The sequence below is a fragment of the Aythya marila genome (assembly GCF_965140915.1).
Source record: "Aythya marila genome assembly, chromosome: 7".
Classification (NCBI taxonomy): Eukaryota; Metazoa; Chordata; class Aves; order Anseriformes; family Anatidae; genus Aythya; species Aythya marila.
Genome location: NC_139048.1, coordinates 22,014,310 through 22,032,724, shown reverse-complemented (window position 1 = coordinate 22,032,724; position 18,415 = coordinate 22,014,310). Strand labels below are relative to the sequence as shown.

Here is an 18,415-nt window from a genome sequence, read left to right as displayed (position 1 = left end):
TCTGTATCAGTGAGAACTGTCTGCGTGCTGACAGTCCCTGCTCTAAGGAGCAGGAATTTCCATCTGATACCAACACACTCCGAAGGTACAGGAAGGGAGAGGGAATCAGAAGGTATTTGTATTGTTCTCATTTCTGAATCAATTTTGAACAAAGGCCTTAGGCAAAAGCAAGGCAGGCAACTACTTTAGACCCTGAAGACATGTGCCAACGTAGTAAAATCAGAGTTCCCCTCTGGCAGAGTACTCTACGTGAAAATAATCTCTCTTTTGAAGTATTTATAGCCACACGTAACAGTGGTATATCCATACAAAATAAAGCAGTCAGTGCAAATCACACATTCCTACATCCATCCTGGATTTATTTTCTGTGTTGAGCAAGTTTACAGGTGATTCAGAAAGCAGTAAGATCTGAGGTCACTCATTTCCCTTGGAAGAAAGTTTCTGTGGGCTGATCATCAGGAAAAATCTAGGCCACAATCAGAAATGATATAAAATGGTCGTAAAATATATCGCTTTGCACTAACTTGACTCATTTGTCCTCTGTTAGGATGTGTAAGTTAGAGTTCATAGCTATAAATTACTTTCTGCTATCTGCAAATTTGACTATTTCTTTCCAGATTTTGCAGCTGTTACTTTTAATAGCTCCCCTGTTTCTGAAGAGGACAGCCGTTGTGAAAGATCTTCACCACTGAAGGAGCAGCAGTCCCCTAGGTAGTCCAGTCAGCACATGCAGGACTTTGAAAACCGTGGTCTGAAGCCAGTTTCAGTATGTTATGGAGAACAACCGTATGCTTTCATTTCAGCCTTGAGTTGCCATGTTCTGCACCAGACGGCATTATTTTAAGCCCTGGGTATTTTCCAGGTATACTGCTGAGTAAGCAAGCATGCAAGTCCCAAAAGTAAAACCTATATCTGTCAGAATAACAGTACAGACTTCTGGTCAATAATAAAAAAAGCATTTTTAAAAGCTTTTACCCAGACTGAAGAAGATCTTAAGCTGTTTAACATTTTTAACAAAGTAAAATAAATTTTAAGTACTAATTTCTAGCAAAGGTTGCATCTTTCTGCTGGTATGACTTCTACACAGACCTGGTTCAGCCCCAATATATTGCTTTTCATTTATGTTGATACTTCTTGCAATCTTTTAAGTGATGCTGTCTGCACTGACTTGAAGGAAACACCCAATTATTTCATGTCTGCATACTGACATCATTTCATAATGCCTGGGGTTTCGTGTGAACTCTAACTACCACATAAAGAAAACAGAGGTCTGAAACACTCCATGCAAGACAAATTATGCAACAAAGATGTCAGTTTCCATAGTGTATCGTTCCCAAACTTCCTTTGGTATCACTACTACTGATAGTAGATCCAGCATTTGGATCTCTGAGCTATGGGCCAAGTAACAAACACAGATGTGGGAAGTCTGTCTCCATCTTTTCTTTCATTACCCTTCTGATTAGACCCTAACAGCAGATGCATTAAAGTGAATGCTTATGAGCTGCCAAGCATCCATAAAACTCAACATAACAGAGAGGCCAAGTGAAGATCCACAATAAGGGCAGAAGATAGACACTTTTGGAGTTTGTCCTTCAATCTGCTTTTCGAAAAAAATCTTAAGACATGAAAAGTTATCACACAGAAATAGACACAGAAGCAAATTGCTTTTCTTTTTCATCTTCCTTTTTATTTTAAAGCTGATAAACTGATTACAATTATATTTTGTAATTATACACTATCAAAAACGGCTCTACTGCTCTCCTTAGAAGAGATGCAGATGCCTACAATTCAAGTATGATACTACATGACAGGCTGGACTCCACTCCTATGACAATATACTCAAACTTACTCCAAAAAAAAAAAAAAAGCAATAAAGAAACAGTTTCTTAAATTAACATTGAGGTGCACCTTCTATAAGAACATTAGGTCACAATACTTGGCAAGGTAAGCAGTACTTGACAAACACTCTATTAACAAAATACCAATTCATCAATATCGAAGAGCTACCACAGCTACCGTTCCTTCCCAAAGATTACTGTAAAAATAAATAAAGGAATGAAGGAAGGAAGCTTCTAGTATATGACATCCTGCCACTGCAATCTGGGTCCTCTCATTAGAAACAGATGGGTAACCTGGAGTGGCTCCCTAAGAAAAGGCCATGTTCCCTTCAAGTTCAGAATAGTGAAAACAGGAAAAGCAAAAGAAAGCTGAATAACAAAGGAAGACTACAGATCCACAAGAGGTACAGGGAGTTTGTGCTAGAAAGCAAACACTGGCAGAGATCTGGTGACAAGGAGGAAATTGCATGGAGTTTGTCTCGTGTCAGAAGTCATTCGATGTTCCCAGACTAGCAAACACAACCATCAAGAAACCCTACAAACAACAGAAGGGAGGGGGTGGGGGCTGTTTTTAAAATTTGTATTTAATCTGCCTCATCCATACCATTTTAAAACATAGCCTTATTAACAAACTGGGAACGTTTGGTGTATTTTATATGCTCAAAAAATAACACGAAGGGTAAATGCAGCAAGTGAAACAGGTCTCTTCTCCTCAAGCCAGATGCACTGTAATGGAGAAGTTCAATTTCAGTGGTCAGACAGCATGTGAGGACATGAGTTAGGAACAATTTTGTGTCCAACTTCTTAACTGAACAGAAAACCTGTTTTTCGTAGTCAAAACTCTGCTTTCAGTTGCCTTCAAAGTAGTATCCTAAACACATCTCATGACGTTGGTAAAATGAGAAAAACCTGACAGGAACACAGGGCAGATAATGGCCAAATTCTCCCCCTTCTCCATCACCTTCTGGAAAAATGAAAGAATAATTACAGCTCACTTTGATACAACTAACAAAATAATTCATCAATATTTCTCCATGAACAGATGAAAAGATATATGAGAGAACCAAGAACCCTAAATGCCAGCTCACTCCATCATGTTGCAATTAAAAAATAATTACCTGATACAAGTTCTTGCTTCCTTGCCTTGGAACATAGTTACTATAACTCAATATTTTTAATAAAGCATGCTATGACATTCTTCATTTCATAAGTGAAGGTACCTTGGAATTTAATTATTAATCTTTAAATTGATTTTAAAACTTACCTTGCACGCAATATTTTCCTAAAGGAAGCCTGAATGTTAATCCTGTGCTGCCTCTCCAATTGATGCATTTAATTTTTTTTTATTAGTAAAAAAAAAAAAAAAAAAAAAAGAGTACTATTGACATAGGGGTCCCTTACACAGGTAGCTTCCTACAATCAAGCCCCAGCTACCATTTCTTTTAATACTTAAGTATCTTAGTCTCAGAATCTTTAAACCTTTGAATGGTATGTTATAGAAACAAAATATCACCAAAAATGTGTCATACTCAGAAGCTCACTGTTCTTTTATTTGCATATATATTCTGTGTGTACAGTTCACATTTTAAAACAGAAACTTGCTTTATTTTTAGCAGGGCAGCTTTGAGTCATGTAGTCTAAAATTCTAGCACAGTTAGATCGTCACAAAAAAAATCACACTTGGTCTACTTCACAGCAGCATTCCCAGCATAAAACTCAAATTTACATTATGCATGTAAATTTAAAAACTGTCATAGCTACAGTTTTTTAAATCATGTTAGTGCTTCTGAAAAGTTATATTTGTCATACCTAAAGTCTTTATCCAGCCATACCAGAAATAGGATGGCAGAAATGGAAAATTTCCCTTTCATTCCTACCTTCTTGCCCTTTTTTTGCTACCCACCAGTTCTGGATCATGCTAGATCACGCCCTAGATCCGAGAGCATGCTTAGTGGAAAAAAAAGGTACACAGTCTCTTGCGGGACTACTGAAAAGCATTTGAAAAGAAGCTCTCTTTCAATCAATAATGATGGCAAAGCTTGTTAAATTGCCCAATTTATAAGATCACAGACTAGCTTATCAAAAAGAAAAGGGGTGGTGGGAATATTTCTTTGAAACAGGTCTGAAGAAACAACCTAACTAAACAGGAGGATAAATGCTCAAAAGAGACTAATAATTTGAGCGTAATTCCTTTGCCTTCATTAAACGCCCTTTTCGTTACTTCCTCAAAAGAAAGATTCTGTTCTCCAGAACTGATTCCTTCTACATAGGGAAGAAAATAGGAGGTCGCCATTTCTCTGAGATGCAAGCTTTCATTTCCATGACTCCAAAATGTCACCAAATTCTTAGCAGGGGCAACTAATGTTTGACAAGAGAAAATACAAGAACATTTCAAAACAATTTTGAAAAACAGAATTTCAACGTGCTGTAAGTCACAAGTATTTTTAAAAAGCAATTAATGATATAATAATTCATTTAGTGCTAAGGTATAACTGCAACTTAAGTGTATTCCTGTGGTGCTAACTTCTTGGTATTTTCAATATTTCAATCAAATCAAGCTTTGGAATAATTTTTGATAGAATACAACAACTTAAATAGACAATGCTTGAATTTATGGATCTGGCTCATTAGATGCATCACCACTAGATCTCATTTACAAAAATAGGGCTAGGTGGTTGTTGTAAGCAGCAGCATTAAAAACTTTTCTTAGCAATTTTAAAAGGCAATTTATGTCACCTTATTATTAAGATATCCATATTTCACATATGTCAATTGCTACTAAAATTAATTTGGGGATCCAAATTTTTGAATTACTATAATTAGACTAATGCTGAATTTTGGATTACCTTTCAATTATCATAAGCTACATTCAGAAGTTGAAAACACAACCTGAGATCAATTTCCTTCTTACAACTTACATAGCTGAACACCACTGATCATAATCTGAACAGGCTTCTGTAATACGTACCCTCTAGAGAGGAAAAAATGATTTTCAGGGCTCTCGCCTAGGCACAGAACTGTGACTCATGAGCAGGGACAGATTTTCATGGAATAGCTCAGTGGTGTTTAACCAGCAGCCTACTGATCCCATTCCCAGGAACCCTTGCCCTCACTGCAAGAGCAATTTAGTTGCTCATGACATATCTACTGTTCTACTGCAGCTGACAGCCTGGTAAATTAAAATAAACCAGCATCTATTTTCTCTTAGTATTTTGGTCTGCATGTTGCAGCAATTCAGCAGCTGTTACAGAACAAGCTGACCCATCTCTAGATCACAGGTGAGAACTGCTGAAGCCACGTAAAAGTTACCTTGCCTTATTAAGCAAACACTCCATAGTATCAGCTTGTACACCATGTATTTTGAGAACCAGAACAATGAGTAATAGTATTAGGCATTTATGTCAACAAGCTTCCTTCTTTGTTTAATAACAACCTAGTGTAGAATATGGAACCAATCATGAGTTATGTAGAACCTTCTGTCAGGTAGAGTCTTTTTCCAAACTAGATGCATGGAGAAGGCAGAAAATTCCAGTTCATCTCCGACAGTTAGCCCTGGAAAGTTGTCTTCAAAAAAACTAAAAACTTGTTGTTTTATTTATGATCTAAACAGAATGAAATCACTGTGATTTCAGGGTATATTTTTAAGAGACAGACTAACAAACTTTGTTAATTCTACAGCACATTTGCACCACTATAATGACAGTGCAAGAGAGACTTCTGCTCTGAGGGCTTACAAATATATCTCAATGCATTAATGTTGCCTTTGACAGAACAAGAGTAAATCATTTTCTTGAATTAATTCATTTATTCGGCAGACTGTAGTGTCATGAAGAAACTCAGTAATAACTGGGTGTAGTCATTTCACTTTACTATCATATCTAAATTTAACTCTTCTTACACAGACTTGTATATAATATCAAATATATGTTGTATCAGTAAACATCACTTAAATTATAAACTCTCTGCATCTAATGCCTAAAGATGTCTGAGTAAATCAAAGTAGTTTTCTCCTAAGAAGCATTGAAAAAGAAAAAATAAAAATAAAAGCTGTGTGTGTAAAAACAAGCAAGTTTATCCAAGTATTTTGTTTCCTGAGGCAAATCTGTAGTGATTTGGGAAAAAAATGCAAAAATACTTCAAACGTGGTTCAGTTAGTCCCGATACTGTGCCATGTCTGAGGATGGGGGAAGATTCTCAGGTAGATACTACAGTGAATAGCTAGGGCAAGTATGCAAAATCTAACTATTCTGCATATATGATCCTTCTTTCACTCAAGTGAAACCTCAGAGTAAAAAGCAGAACACAAGCACAGAATTTGATACAAATACAAACCCATCAACTTTCACTGATCATTAGGTACAGCATAACAAGAAACTAAGCGGAGCTGCTGCATTTATGTCTGAAGAAATTCAGAGTACACAAGAGGCATGCTTTCCTTTCAGATCCTGTGACCTTTTTGTGCACACCTGCCAAATACTCTCCTAGAGTTGTTCGAAAGTGGTAACTGGCCAAATCCTCCAAAATAGTACTTTGCAGCAGGAAAAAATGAACTGCAAAACTCAACATGTATCAGAAAAGTAACAAGCTAGAAAGTTTAGATTTTTAAAACAAAACAGAACCAGACATGAATACCAACAATAAGCATACCCATAGACCAGCTCTCACAGCCTAGATGTAGGTTAACTGCTGATGGAGCAGTCCAAGGACAACACGTTGCTATGGGGTGTTCTTTACATTACCCTATATGCTTTCTTTGAAGGGGAAATCTTGCTCTTTTCCCCTAAAGCACATAATGGTAGCCACTGCAAAGGCCAGTTAACCATCCTGTGTACAGCACTGACTGGTCAGGCAATCCTACATGTTCCTCTGAAAGCATGCTCAAATCGGAGAACACTATCCTACCTCCTGATCAACTGATCAAATTAGCTGTCCTTCTCCTTTTGCATTCTTAAAAAAACTAGGCAAGCTCCCATATTAAATTTCTATTCTGATAAACCATAATTATATTCATCAAATACACAAGTGAGAGACAGGTATACTAATTTACTATATGGCTACAAAGCAAGTCAGCAGCAAAGTTAAATTCACAATTCAGAAGTGCAAAGTCTGACATATGTAAGCTACTGAAAGAGAAAGGAATTGTTTTAAGCAATAAGCCTATGAAAATATCTAATAGATACTGAGAACAGTTAAACTAGAACTTTCAAAGGAAAGCAATGAGTCTTCAAGTATAGTATGTTACTGCATATATAGTATGCATATATAATATGAACCTGCATAGAGTTAAGTAACAGTAAGATTTTCAGTGTCGTTTTTTGGGAAAATTGTACATTCCCAGAGTATTCTAGAGATGTGCAAGGAACTCCTGTAATTTGACATTTCTGATTATCTCCCCACTGTATCACATCACTTAATGTTAATTAATTGCTCAAGATGTAGTTATGTAACTTACTGAGCTGCTAAGGATAAAGCAGCTCCTGAGCTTCCAAGACTAGAGTGGCATGCCAAATTAGTATCAGTGAAGCACAGGAATTTGCCCTCTCTTCTGAGACTGCCAGATGTACAAGTCTTTCTCCTTCCAGTGTCAGGTAATGGCTACAAATCAAGTAAATGTCATTCAACCATTAGTGCCATCAGCCAGTCATTGCATGGACAGCATCACCACGTGAAAGGTTCTGAGCAGGTCGTGTTGTCACTCAGAGTACAGAAAGGTTGGAAGGTTCACAGGATGGCACCCTTAGTCCCATAGATGTTGCTCTGTGATACCTCCTGCTGTTGATTTTTTCAGAATAAACCCCAACCGATTATTGTGTTACCTAAAAACATGTTTGTTTTCAGGATAAGCGTAAGTTATGGAATGTATTAATTCATCTCATTCTCATTTATAGCATGGCTCACAAGTTAGATGTGGCCTTTGCTCAAGAGAAAACAAAACCAATTAAGTTTTAGTCCCCTCACTCAGCTGGATATTAGGTTAAATACAGAGCCCAGCTTCCTTGGTCGCTTTCAAAAAAAATAATTTATTTTTTTATAGCTCCAAAATATGGTGCTAACAAAGCTAAACAGGCAAAGAAACTGGATCAAGCAACAGGCAGCTGAATTTCACTTCCAGCAGGAGAAAACTGCTACCATGTACACAATGTCTTCCAATTCCATGTGGATGACTGATGTTTGATGACTCTGGAATACGGAAGCAGTTTTCAAACATTTAAATAAAATACAATTGTGGATGGTTGAACAGAGGCCATGTGCACACTCCAAAACTCAAACACAACAACAAGAGGAGAGTTTCAAGGTCCTATCTCACTGGACTTAAGGGGAAATGCGATTGCACAACTATTTACTGTTTTTCCAAAGTGATTTTCAATGTCTTCCTAAGGAAAGACACTTTCCCCATGGTTCTGTTGGTGCTGCTGGTGAGGACATGACCTGAATAAACAAGTCTATGTGTTTCAAACAGGTGAGTCCACATGACCACTGGCCAGCCCAAGCAGGACATTTATACTACAGTGCTTAACATTTACCATCTGTCTGCAAAGCCTGTTGTAGACTAACAATGGTATGACTGGAACTGCCTCATTTTCAGTAGCACAAGTTTAGGCACCTTGCATTGAAGGGCTTTGAAAATGCCCCAAAGAGAAAGAAAAATGCCACAGGCTCTTTAGAACGTGGTTTTCTGACTATCCTACCATTTGTTGACCTTACATTCACAGTCTACAAATGTGCACAAAGTGTTGTACACGGTTATTACCTGCGAGTCACCAATACCAGTATGCATGGGGGGGGGGGAAAGTTTGCTATCTTTAACCTTGAAAAGTTAGGTCCTCCAGCACCGCATCATTTATTCCCAATACCTGGTCCAGGACCACAGAAACAATGTATGGGCTTCCTTCCTAAGTCCAAGAAAGCTTGAGAAGTACCCGGATTTCTAACCTGGGGAAAACTTGCTTGGAACTTTACTGAGTTTGCCACAGTGCTAACATGGTTTTGTTACTTTTTTGAATTGTTACACGTAGCTCTGATTAAGGCTTTGAGACTGACTAAGGTACAGTGGAGAAAAAGGTTTAGAAATCTTTTTGAAGTATGTAAATATTCCAGAATTTCTCTGGTATCTGCGGCCATCAGCTGAAGCATTACAACAAAATGACTCAAGCTTCCCAGTGTTACAGTTCTGAAGAAGGAAGGCTGTTCTGTCAGAAGCACGGCCAGATCACTGCAGTGCTGTTACAGGCTATTTTGGAACTGCACGTTAATTACAACATGTTCTTAACAGATAAAATTAGTAAACTGATGTCACTGGCATGTGACACCGTCCACCACAACTCTAACCGTGGGACACAGTCTTTGCAATAGTGGGAAGAGCTACTTTTCACAGAGACAGACTTATTCAAACGATTGTTTCTGTCACCACTGAGACATGTTTTGTTATTCCTTTATTAAGGAATAACTCATGAAGACTGGCCACAGCACTGTGGCCAGATGCTTAAGAGGTTCAGTCTACTGGCTACTAGCACAAACTTTAGCAAAGCATATACAAGAAAAAGTAGCAGCAAATCTCAACAATTTGTTTTTTCTCCTTTCTCCTCAATAGCTGTGAGAAAGTGCTATCTGACTGGAAGCCATGCTGTTGGTGTGTTATGCTGCAAGGCATAGCAGAAACACGCTAGAGCTGGCAGAGGAGGGAACACATCTCAGGATTGTTGTCTGGCAGAGAAGGTGAGACTATACCCTAAGTTTATTAAATCACAGAAAAGAAAAAAATGGTAGGGAACACTTTTTCATACTTCTTGAAAGCTGGATTGAACTATTGAAAATATTGGAAACACGTGTTTGCTGGGGCCACCAAGAGCATCTGAGTGGGAGGATGTAATGAAGTTGCTTAAGGAATATACAGAGCATGAGGCCAAAACGTATTCTCTGAGGAATTCAAGATTCTGACCCAAATGGTTCAAAAAGCAGGGTGCCTACCTCTCTATTCCACTATTCTAGAAACTGTTTTTGAAGAAAGCCATTTGTGATATCAGTATTTAAGCACACAATAAGCAGAACAGAGAACGTTTATAGTTGATAGCATGATGGGCTCCATAGCAGAATGATGGGTCACACAAGTTGTATCTACCTCAAAACACAATTGAGAAGGATGTTGGTGTGACTGCCCTGTTAACTTTTCCACTACCTCTCTTCCAGTTATGCATATTCAATACATTCTGAGAACTGCTCCTGAGCCAAACCTTTCCTCCTGCTCTGCCTCCTTATAATTAAATATAATTTAATTAATTGTATAGAAGTGATACTGAAATTTTCACTAGCAAGGAAAAGATTAAATTCATTACAATTATATGCCTATTTATATAGAATTATAAGAAAGTGAGGAGAATCACTGAATGACTGAACACTGAAAAAGTAATGTGTTATGAACTTTGTAGAGTAGATACGGTAATAATGTTTATCCAAGGGTACTACCTTACAAATACATGCAAATTAATTTTAACCATATAGCCAACTGCAGTGAAGCAAGTTATAAATTTTACAAAATTATGGTGTTATTAATATATATATATATATTAATGTATTTTTAAAAAGTTATGCCTGCAAGTATTTTTATAGATAAATCTGTAGTTTTACAGACTATTTTTGGATTAAACACAACATGACCCAGTAGACACATATATTTAACATAAAATCAAAGTTTGGCTAATTACCCACAGAACAAATAGTAACAATTTAAAAAACATCTAACTCTTCAGCACATTACACATATTGTAAAAAAAGCATGAATCAGTTCATTTTTTCAAAATTATATTTCTGAACTTATCAGTTTATTAGAATGCTAAAAAGCCCAATCACTTTAGATCAGCAATGCTAGACTGGGTTAGAAGAATAAAAGACGGGATGAAGTTGCAAGTCCTTGAAATATAGGCTGACAGTGGGCGTCATACTTCCCTTAACTACAGAACGCACTGGGACTCAAATGCTCAGAATAACTTACCATCATATGATTTCCTCTTATCATTATTGCTTATTTGATTAGACATTTCAATCCACACATTATTCAGAGTAAAGGAACACAGACTGTCGTTTAAAACCAAGCTTTACTGACACATCTAACAACAGTATCTAGGCTTTTTGCAAAAGATGTTGTACAACCACAACAGCTTACATTTGGATAGTGAGAGGCAGTGCGGAAAAAAACACCAAAAATCACTACTATTTGATATTATGAAAACATTATTGTAAAGTCCCAAGAGTATCTATAAGAAACCTTCCAAGAATTATAAACTTATGTTTTTCCCTTATCTGCCAGTTCTACAAATTCAAACTGAAATGTGTCAAGCTATGTTCTTCCAAGTTCACCTGGCATCACTAGTAATAAAAATTGTATAATGAGAATTTCACAGTTCTTCTGAGAATGAATAAATGACAGAATATAGCTCTCTCTAATGGCTAAGTTAGATCCATTCTAGCACTTCAGCAACAGCAGAAGTGTTAAAAAGAAAATAAGCTATTAAGAAACGGAGTGTAAACTAAGAGCACCCGTTCAGAGCAAGAAGAATGTGACATTCTTTATATGCACTTTCAGAAAAACAAGAACAAAAACATGCTGTTTGTTGCCAAGGTTGTGTTGTTTAAAATCCAAGTTATAAAATGCTATCAAGTTATACTTGAAATCCAGCACTTGAGTTAGAAAGATAAAACTTCAAAGACTAGTTATTCTAAGCTCAGCACTCCAAAATCAAAATAAACACTGATAAAAATCACGCAAAATATGGCCTGGTCAGCAATAGCCTGCACGTGTGGACAGGGCATACATCTGCTTTAGATGCTTTAAAGTCATGAGCCCTATTAAAAGATTCAGATTTTTCCCCTTTCCAGATCAATGTCTGGTACTAGACAGGCACATAGTCTTAATTAAAATAACAGAAAGAAGCTGAGGAGTAGTAAGACACTGTATTCACATATCTGAATTTAGTTTGTTGGCAGAACTCTAAAACAATACGTTATTTATGAACTGCATGCAGTTACATGTATGCATATTTTATAGATCCAATATAATGGATCCAATCATTCGGAGGGATTACAAGAGCTCAGATTAAAGCAAGATGTCACATATCATATTAGATATAAAGCCAAAATTTAATGAGACAAGTAAAGGTCAGAGTAGCAGCACATTGCAGCTTCAACTTGATACCCCCATTCCTCCCTGTTCTTAAGTGTGCAACATAACTTTAACTTTAAACACAAAGCAAAAAAAAAGTCAAAATAAAAGAACAATTCCAACGCACAGATCAGCAAACCAAAGGTAAATTATGTTCTACTCCAAAAACTAAATGATTGCAATTCAGTTTATCATCTCTAGTCCTCATTTCACAAAGCACCATCAAGCAATTCAGTAAGTAATACCCAAGTACTTCAAGTTCAATCCAGAGTTTGAAGTTACTAACACTCCCTAACAGTGAGCCAAGAAAAAAATAATCTCAACAACCATGCCTAACAGTAACATAGTGCCTCCATTACCTGCATTTTTGTTGACAAGCTGGACTCCAACTGCTTTCTGTATTGTACTGCACACAGGAAAACCTTCTACCATTACCCCTCTTTCCCTCTCCCCATTTTTTTAGTCTGTCTGTTCTTGACTAAACTTTCTACTCAGTACTGAAGTCTTAAAGGAGAAGGTAATTCTTTCAAGACTACTTTTCCTTAAGGCCTTGTATCCAATCTGTTCTGGTTACCTGTTTTTTTCCAGATGAACTAACTTAAATTAGCAAAGTATTAGGAAATTGCAGATGCAAGTGGACAATGGAAAGCACGTTGGTAAGAAAGAAAAATGGCTGGGACAGCAAGAGACACAGAATCAGAGCAGCGTTGTGATTTTTATATTGTTTTTCTCCTCCCAGATTATTTCCCAACCTCTTGAGCCATTTTGTCTTTTCCCTCACACACTTTTCTGTTTCCATTTTCCTCACTTCTTTCTATGGGTATCGTTCTCATGTAAATTCATATTTCAAAGACATAACTTGAGGTTTGTTTAAAACTCATTAAGGAACGAGAAAACTCAAATCTTAGTTATCTTTTCCATTTTTGTGCCTATTATGGTCATTTCTGGAATACTCTCTCATTCATAAATTCACTTTGGTCAAGCCAAAATCACTTTGACCTCCTCACTCTTCTGAAGATCAACATATGTTCAACCAAGATTGATATTCCTGAAGACTTGAATATAAACATCGTATCTCAGTGGCTTTATTAGTGTACTTCTTAGGTCTTCCCTTTCACCATTTTCAGGGATTAAAACATATAAATATTGTACCTATGAAAACACTTATATAATACACTACACAAAGAAATAAGAGTGATACTTCAGGGTTTCTGGTCCTTATTCCATCCTTATGGCCATTATTTTTCATCTCCTCAATTTATAAATCAGTGTTCTGGACCTCTTTTGCAAGAAAATTGTTTTTTATTTGCTCCTTCCTTTTCTTTTTACAGAGCTTTCACCCTCCATGATAGTTGTTTCTTTCTGCTTGCATTACGTGTTCAGAAATCTGTGTCATCCACAGCACTTCAGAAGCACTTCTTCAACAATCACAGAATCATCGAATCATTAAGGTTGGAAAAGACCTCAAAGATCATATGGTCCAACCATCCCCCTACTACCATTGTCACCCACTAATCCATGTCCCTAAGCATCCTTTCTGTTGTCCTTACCACAGCTAGACCTTTTTCTTCTTTAAACCTGCCAATAAACCCTGTCCCCACAAGGCACGCTTAGGGCAAGGCGCATTCAGCTTTTTGATTCTCACAAACCTCCAACCATACCTTGATTCTGCATCATGCCATACATTTGAAGTCTGTCCTACAGCAGGACAATATTGAAGAAAATTACCAAAATTCCCTTTAGTACCTTACCTGCCAAAATCTGTCTTTAAGGCTGCACACATTAGATCTTTCATTTCTGTTAAGTTGCCAGAAAATTCCAAGTAATTCTGCTCTTCACAGCTTGACTGCAGTTCTGGTTAATTCTTTGTATACTTTTACAATCTTCATTTCCACTATATTTGCTGCTTTAAACCTTTAGTTCCAAAACCCATGATTTAAGCCTCATTTTCTTTCCATTTTTCTTCACAGCTCAGAGCTTCTTCCTATTGCCTCTTTCTGTACTTACCATCTCAGATTTCTCACACACGATAAATACAGTACTTCTACAACTACTTTTTCTTTTTTTTTTTTTTTTAAAAAAAAAAAAAAAAAAAAGTTGTCTTATCCTTCTCAGGAATATTCTCCTCAGTGAAATCTACTCCACAAAGAGTATTCCTATCTTTACAGGCATGACAAAAAATACATTGAAAGAAATATCCAAAATATATGAGAACGTTTAACAGAAGTGATAATCACCATACATCATCTAAGCATGCTTATGGACAGTTTCATTTTTCCTTTTGCAACAAATACTTTAAGTTTGCCCACTCATTCTGCCTTTGGGTATTTTGGTTTCAGCATAGTGCTGCTTTTCTGACTCTTAAAGAAGCAGATAATTTGAAACAAACACCTCAATGGCCCCCATTCATTAGTTGCTTCTTACGTTTTTCCCCTTTTCTATTCCAAACACTTAATTAACTGTTGTCCAATTTTCCTACTACAGTCCTTAATACACTATTCCCACTCAGAAACAAACTTCTAAAAAAAGCAGTTGCCAGACTTCAGAGGCTGTTTGCTCATTACCAACTCAAACTGTTGTATTCCACTGCAGTCAGTTTTCCAATGATGCTTTCCTTCAACATGCTCTTATTCTTACCAACCTAAGAACTCTCAAACAAAATTTCAAGTTTTTATCTCACTTTATTAGCACCTTTTTTCTTTTTTTTCCCCCAAAAGTAGACCTACAAGATAAAACAAGCTGAAAACTTTTAATAAGAGTGTTATTCTTGGTATTTCTTCCCAGCTTATGTTCTTGGAGAGAACCTACATTCACTTTGAGTGTTCAGAGCTCTGAACTTATTTATTGGCCCCTTACTTCTCAACCAGCACTCAGGCTTCTTGAATCAGTCTTTGCTTTCTCCTGCTGTAAAATATAAAAATATATTTGCAGCAATACTAACTGGAATATGAAATATAAAAAAATATTCCAATTACTATTGCTGCAAAAAGTCTTCCAGAATTTCTAGTTTTAATTTTTGGTTTACATTTAAACTTTTCCCCCCATCCTCAAGTTTCTTCTTCTGCCAAAGCTTACAGAATAACAGCTTCTTTTAAGATTTCCAGAATTCCTTTTTCTCTCTCTCACCCTCCCATCCCTCATTTTAAAGCCTTTTAGTGATGTTATGTTATTCATGCACAACTGTTTGAAGTTTCAATCTTACTTGAAACAAAAACTAGGAGATGACAACCCTTCTGGAGACAAATTCAATTCCAGATGGCAACTGGAGCTGAATGAGGCTCCCAACTCAGAGCCAAGGTAAAGGGATAAAGCTCACTGACAAAAACTCATCAGCATAAGAAAGGAGTATTGACATATAAACTTCTATGTTTCACTGCTTTAAATCTTTTTTTTTTTTTTTTCCATTCACACTATACAGATTCTGTGCACTTCCTAGTGTAATTATTGAACACCTTGACTGCTACACTAAAAGGCAGTTAGGTATTTAAACAGTTTAGAAATAAATTAGCTGAGGTCAAATAGGTCATTTCAAAGAGAGATGGAAATGAAATCCTAGGCTCTTTGAACACTTCAAAGTTACCAGTTCTGAATTTACCATGTGTGTGTGCTTCTAAGCCTCTGCAATCTAGAAGTAAGAATTTCATGACTGTACTAGTAGTTGCAGAACTCCCTCCAAAAAGTTGACCTCTACTCACCTGTCATGGAAGAGATTGGTTGACCCATGGGTCAAGCAACAGTTTACTGACACAGAATTCAATTAATTACTTGGTTAGAGCTCTTCTGATACAGTTTTGTGTTGCTGTTTTTTTAAAATATCAGAAGCAAAATTGGCTTGATGACAGAGTAACAAACTAAAAAGCTGTGAGAGCTGTCTGTATTTAAAAAGCATTGCCATTTCAGAATTACAATTCTATATACAATAAAGTGCATGCAATTTAGGTTTACCTCTATTGAGAAAATTTTTCTCTACAGAAACATCTGACAAGACATTTAGGGTTTATAAACATGAAGACCTCAGTAAAAGACCAGCCATATTTCCTCATAGACGCCAGCCACGGTACGTGCATTGGGAACACATTTAAAGGATCACTCTGTTTTCTTCATAACCTTCCCACCCCACACGCACATTCAAGTACCAGCCATAAGCAAATATCAGACAATTTTGGTAGTTTGAGTCCAACTCTGAAATAATAAAAGCAGCAACTATTTTGTACAAAGAAGCAACAACCACTAGTATAACATTTTTTCCCTTTTTATTGGTGGTGGTGGGGAACCTTTGTTAATTCATAACTTAATTTCTTCCAAATGTTCATTTAATGTTATCTGGCAGTAAGTTTTAATTATATAGGAAGCGTGGAAGTTAATAAGCCAGGATCATTAACAAAAAGGTTATAAATATAGTTTGTATATTTTTAATTATAGGATTTGTACATCTATCACACAATCTAAAAATATACACACAAGTATGTACTTTTTATACTTCTACACAAGTTTATACTTCTTTACAAGTATTTTGACAAAAGGCATGTTTTACTTGTAAAAAAATCTAACTACACCTCAAACCCAATTCATCATTACTGTTCTTCATCATACTAGCCAGAAAAAATATCCTTTTATAAAAGAAGCTTTGCCTTTCAATCCTTTACGGACAAGCTTCCAAGTTCCTACAGGATAAATGTGATCAGCATTACAGAACAAGCAGGTCCCTTTTAGCCAACCTCAAATTTATATCTAGTTGCTTGCAGACTCATTCTGGCCCGTGACAGAAACCTCCACGGACAGTGATCAAAGCCTTTGCTAAGCAAACTGTGTTTAACCATTCCCCTTACTCTTTATTTCCTTACCATGGGAGGACTCCTCACTGCACCTAGGGACCTTGTCCTTGCCTCTTTGCTCTTTTGCTGTACATCTATCTATGAGAAAGGCCTGGCTTAATCTTCCTTAAAAGCCTTCCTCCCCCGCTCCCCTTACCCTTTTTAGGCAAGTTATGCTTGTAACTGCAACCTTAACAAAAACTATGTGAAAAGAATGAAGAGTAAAACTTTGAAATTGATCATGTGAACGATATACCAAAAAACATACTCTGGGAAACACAATCACACGAATACATTGAGTAGCACTCATTACTCATAGGAGACAGCACAGAGCATCAAGTTAATTCCAACTCAATATTTTAAATAATCAATTATTTTTAAGGAAAAACAAACCTGGGCCACTTTAACAGAATTCTGAGTAGAGCCACCAGCATGATATTCTACTTTGAACTTTTTCACAAGTTCTTCAAATCTGTAAAAAAAAAAAAAAAGAAAAGCAAAGGAGAGGGGGAGTTAAACACTACAAGTTATTTTGCAATAGAAAATACAAAGAGCAGGAGATGATATCATGTTATTTGCAAACAGGAAATTCAGATCCATTAGCTGTTACACCTGGTGGAAGCTGGGAACATTATCTAGACTTGGTGCAAATAAGAAAGCAGCATGCGACTGACCTGAGTCCTTTACCTTAAGGTTGCAATTAGAGTAAATAACTGAAACATACATTATCTGAAGCAGAAGTGTGATTGTAATGAACTTCTAAATTTACAAAAATATATGCTTGAATAAAGGAATATTGTGAAACAAGGACATTTAGGCACTCATCCCATCAGGTGAACCTAGAAACAATGTGATGTTAAGTGAGAAGAAACAACTGTGCTCTGTGTTTCAAGTTTTCATGTGAAATACTGCGTTTTGACAGGTGAAGGACTTCTGTGAACAAATCTAGCATTCTGTTGGAAAAGACAAGCATCTCCTGATGAGCTTTCAAATTTTCAAGTCATACTGCTGCTATGAAAGCATTGCATTTTCTGGTAGCATCTTATTAGGTATGAACAATAGAAGAAAACTTTAACTTTTCAGGAAAATATCTACCCTCGTATTTCAGATCAAACTTAAGGGTTAACACCACCCAAATAAAATTCAATCAGACACCTCCTTGCCTAAGATACACTTTGCATTTCAGATGACAGTATCTTGAGAATCAGATCACTGTATCCTGAGAATAAGCCTTTTCTCTAGTCACAGCCTACAGAAAAGACAACTGTCACAGGAAAGGAAACCAGAATAAAAAAGTTGGGGAGACTGCAGGGAAGCTGAGCACAAATACCACATCATGCCTTTAAGTTCCAAGCGTGCTTCAAAATGACTGGATTAAGTAACAGGATCGACAACCTCAGAAGACATTAGACTCAGGAGGAAGTACTCCTGCAGGGTAACTAAAAGGTTTACTGTAAAAATTTGTTTGCACACTTGAGGGTCAAAATGACCTTCACATCAACTTTAATTAATAGTATAGTTTTTTCCTTAAAGTCCTTTAACACTAGATGCTTAACTTTAACAATGAAGTTTGCCCAGTTAGGTAAACTAATGTATTTAAACATCGT

General features: G+C 36.6%; 1 protein-coding gene across 2 annotated transcripts in view; it reads right to left on the bottom strand.

Moving 5' to 3' along the window:
* The window catches only part of ADK (adenosine kinase), a 278,413-nt gene that overhangs the window by 188,401 nt on the left and 71,597 nt on the right, over window positions 1-18,415 (bottom strand). For both annotated transcript variants that reach the window (XM_082765066.1, XM_082765067.1), the window contains exon 4: window positions 17,202-17,280. In XM_082765066.1, the coding sequence (XP_082621192.1) occupies window positions 17,202-17,280 (79 nt within the window). The remainder of the gene's footprint in view (window positions 1-17,201; window positions 17,281-18,415) is intronic.